We start from the raw sequence: 3,483 nt of genomic DNA, 5'->3' as shown, positions 1-3,483 counted from the left end.
ACATCCACAGTCAGCCCCCAGCCAGCTAGCAACCATCCACTATCATTACAGCCCCGGGGACACATCCACAGTCAGCCCACAGCCAATTAGCAACCAGCCACTATCATTACAGCCCCGGGGACACATCCACAGTCAGCCCCCAGCCAGCTAGCACCCAGCCACTATCATTACAGCCCCGGCCCACAGACCCAGGCACCCGAGTCGGAACAGCAGCCATTTGTAACGTTACACCTCTGTTAGCGTTACCGTTGTCTCTCCCCATTCCCCCATCCCCTCCTTTGATTTTAGCCGTCTTTACGGTTCGCTAAATTTAGGGGGGTGTTGCAATTCTGCCTTCTCACCCCGTGACACGGGTTTGTGGATCTGAGTGCCGCGATTTCGGTTTCATAATGCATATCGTTACAGCCCTACTAAATATATAATTTGTTGCGTGTAAACATAAAGGTGGCTAGTTTGTAAAAAATAAATCAAATCAAATCTTAAAGTAAAAAAAAACTAAATTCTGAACGTGGACACGTCTTTGTTCTGGACGCTTGGGACATTCAGGTTAGGCCTGGACGAAAATCCGATATCACGATACTCTTGATGTCGATGTCGATATTGCGAAGATATTGTAGGGTTGACCCTTGGTGCTTTCACTAAATATTTCTTAAAGATGTTTTAGATATATAATTAATAATGGGATAAACAGTTTTAAGTGAGAAAAAATAAATTTCAGCAATGTACTGACTGTGTTTACATGCATGCACATACATATTGTGATGTTAAAACAAATCCGCAAGTCATCAAATAATATTCCCTCAAAGTGTTCCAAAACAGATTTTCTGAGAAAATTGAGTTAGCATGTGCTTGTTATTATCAATTTAGACAACACAATGAATGTCCCGATATCTCAATATATGATTTAATCACAATATGATTCCATTGGAAGACAATAAAAGACCATATTGATAGCCATTGTTCATGTTGAAGGATTCTGTCAGAGTGGCTAAAACGCTCAAAAACCAGCAGGACCGTTAAAAACAGGGATGTAACCGTAGCAACCCAACGGCTCTCCTACCTCCTTTGGCGACAATATAGAGATGTAGTCCTCGTAGATGGAGCGCGCCTTCTCCTCCACGGCGCTCTTGTTGGTTTCCTGTTTGAGGTCTTCGCAGGCCAGCCAGAACAGCATGTTCTCCTCGCTGTACTCCGTCCGCAGGAACTCCCGGAAAACGTTCCGCCCCGCTGGGTTCCTCATCAGCTTGTCAAAAGACTGAGACCACAGACGGATCTCTTCCGCCGAGGGTTTGGTGCTGAGGAAGGACGAAGGGAAAGATGGTTAATGAAAACAAACAAAATAACAAAAACTAGGTTAACCAAAATAAAAATAAAAACAAGACATTAGAAAAAAAAGAGAACTAAACTAAAACTGTAATGGCTTTTTGCAAAACTAAGTAAAATAAAAATAAAATTATCAAGTGAATGAACTTGGTATATATATATATATATATATATGTATATATGTATGTGTGTGTGTGTGTGTTAGCACTGCAGACCCACCAAGCTTCACAGTTTGGTATGGTTTCCATCTTGGTGTCTTGTGATATTCTCCTCCTCCTCCTCCGCCGCCGTCGCTCCTCTTCGTTCCTGACGATGAGACTGACATGATAATGAAACTGCTCGCACACACACACACACACACTATTGACAGAATGACAAAAGAGTAATTACTGTCAGACATACATGCACACATGTACAATCACCTATAAGGATGTTACTAGCCCATTTAAAGGAGAACTCTTGGTCACTAGAAATATCAGGGTACTGAATGGGTGCAGGCAACACAGAGTATCTGCAACTACATGTAAAAGCTTCCACTGAGCTGAGCTACAAATACACACGGAACCTCTGTGTGATGATTATCACAGACGCCTGGCTCAACATCATGGACTGCACCTAGCTGCTAGCAGCTGACAGCTAGCAGCTAATAGCCTTCAGCGATTCGGGTCGTGCAAGCATATTCCTAATGATCCAACGTAAAAATTGGCTGTAATTCTCCTTTTAATGACACCACTAACCACAGTTATGTTAACAGCAGGATAAAGCAGCAGCAGGGTGCGTGTGTGTGTGTGTGTGTTTGGGTGTGTGTGTGTGTGTGTGTGTGTGAGTGTGTGAGACAGAGAGAGCGCTATAAATAATAAGTTCCCCTGTGGGAACTATACTGAACTATAGAGACCTAATCACTGCACAGTCACTGTCTGACTAATGTCTGGAGACTCAGTGTGTGTGATCGTGAGCAGGTCTGTCCCATGTTTTCCTTTCTGTGTGTGTGTGTGTGTCTTTGTGTGTGTGTTTTGGTCTCCTACCATGAGCAGCTACAACAACAGCACCAGCAGAAGCAGCAGGCATTGGGCCGTTGGGAATTGTGGGTAGTGGTCATGCCCCGCCCGCCTCCCGTCCCGCTCAGTGCTGAGGTCTCGCTGCGACCTCCCCCCATGGCCAGCTCGCCCCCTCGCTCGGCCGGGATGGGACCCGTGTACTGCAAAGACACAGACAGAGAGACACACATACTGTGATTGTTTGTCCTTTACAGTGGTTACTGAACTATTTACACTCTTCCCCCAACTTGATACTGTTTTTTTGTGAGGAAAACACAGGTTTAAATATTTAAATAATGTATTTCTTTATTTAAAAACTTGCACTTTTACTTTGCTTTTCATGCCACTTTCTACTTCTACTCCTCTACATTTCAGAGAGAAATATTTCATATACTTTTTACTCTACTACATCTGACAGCTTTAGTTACTAGTTACTTTAGACTTTCAAATTTTTGCACACAAAACACATGTAATTTATAAAATGTGATGATTATTATAAATTACATGGACAACACAGCTTCATACGTATTTTTGCATCATACGTATTTTAATGTAGGATTTTCATTTTGAGACATTGTTACAGTTTTGGAAAGCCCACTAGCCAATCCCACAAGAAAACCAGGAAGCTTCTCGCCGTGGTTTTGGATTTGCGGAGCTCAGATAAATCATAACACCCTGCAGGTCTAGCTAACAGGCTAGAACTGGTCTTCACATGGTCACCTTTGTTTACAGTCATCGTACAGAGGAAGCACAGACATATCTGTGTGTGTGTGTGTGTGTGTGTGTGTGTGTGTGTTTGTGTGTGTGAGAGAGTGTGTTAGTGCCCAACCAAAAAAGGATTTTTAAGGCCAAAACCTATTTTTTTTTTTTATAATTCAGAAACGCATTACAAAACATAACAAGATTTCCCTAATATTAGTTATTTATGGGTTCTCACTAAAAACAGAACATAAAAATATTTTAAAGTTCTGATAAAATGTATAAAACTACAAACTTAAGATATGATATTAAAGTCCTTTGAACAAAAACACATCAACAAAAAAAATGGTGGACAGACTATGCAACGCCATCACTAACAGGGACGTTGTAGAGTGTCCTCTGGTGGACAGACTATGCAACGCCA

The 3,483-nt window shown here is 42.0% G+C and overlaps 1 protein-coding gene across 6 annotated transcripts in view; it reads right to left on the bottom strand.

Annotated features, from left to right (window-relative positions):
- Nucleotides 1-3,483, bottom strand: part of rgs19 (regulator of G protein signaling 19) — a 30,822-nt gene that overhangs the window by 5,876 nt on the left and 21,463 nt on the right. For 3 of the 6 annotated variants that reach the window (XM_034877660.1, XM_034877663.1, XM_034877665.1), the window contains 3 exons: nt 2,349-2,521; nt 1,543-1,641; nt 1,061-1,295 (listed from right to left, as the gene is read on the bottom strand). In XM_034877660.1, coding sequence (XP_034733551.1) covers nt 1,061-1,295; nt 1,543-1,641; nt 2,349-2,521 — 507 coding nt within the window. The remainder of the gene's footprint in view (nt 1-1,060; nt 1,296-1,542; nt 1,642-2,348; nt 2,522-3,483) is intronic. The other 3 variants (XM_034877662.1, XM_034877664.1, XM_034877666.1) reach the window with 1 other exon arrangement.

This window comes from Etheostoma cragini, chromosome 7 (genome assembly GCF_013103735.1).
Source record: "Etheostoma cragini isolate CJK2018 chromosome 7, CSU_Ecrag_1.0, whole genome shotgun sequence".
Classification (NCBI taxonomy): domain Eukaryota; kingdom Metazoa; phylum Chordata; class Actinopteri; order Perciformes; family Percidae; genus Etheostoma; species Etheostoma cragini.
The sequence above is the reverse complement of the archived record's forward strand: the minus strand, read 5'-3'. Positions and strand labels throughout refer to the sequence as shown.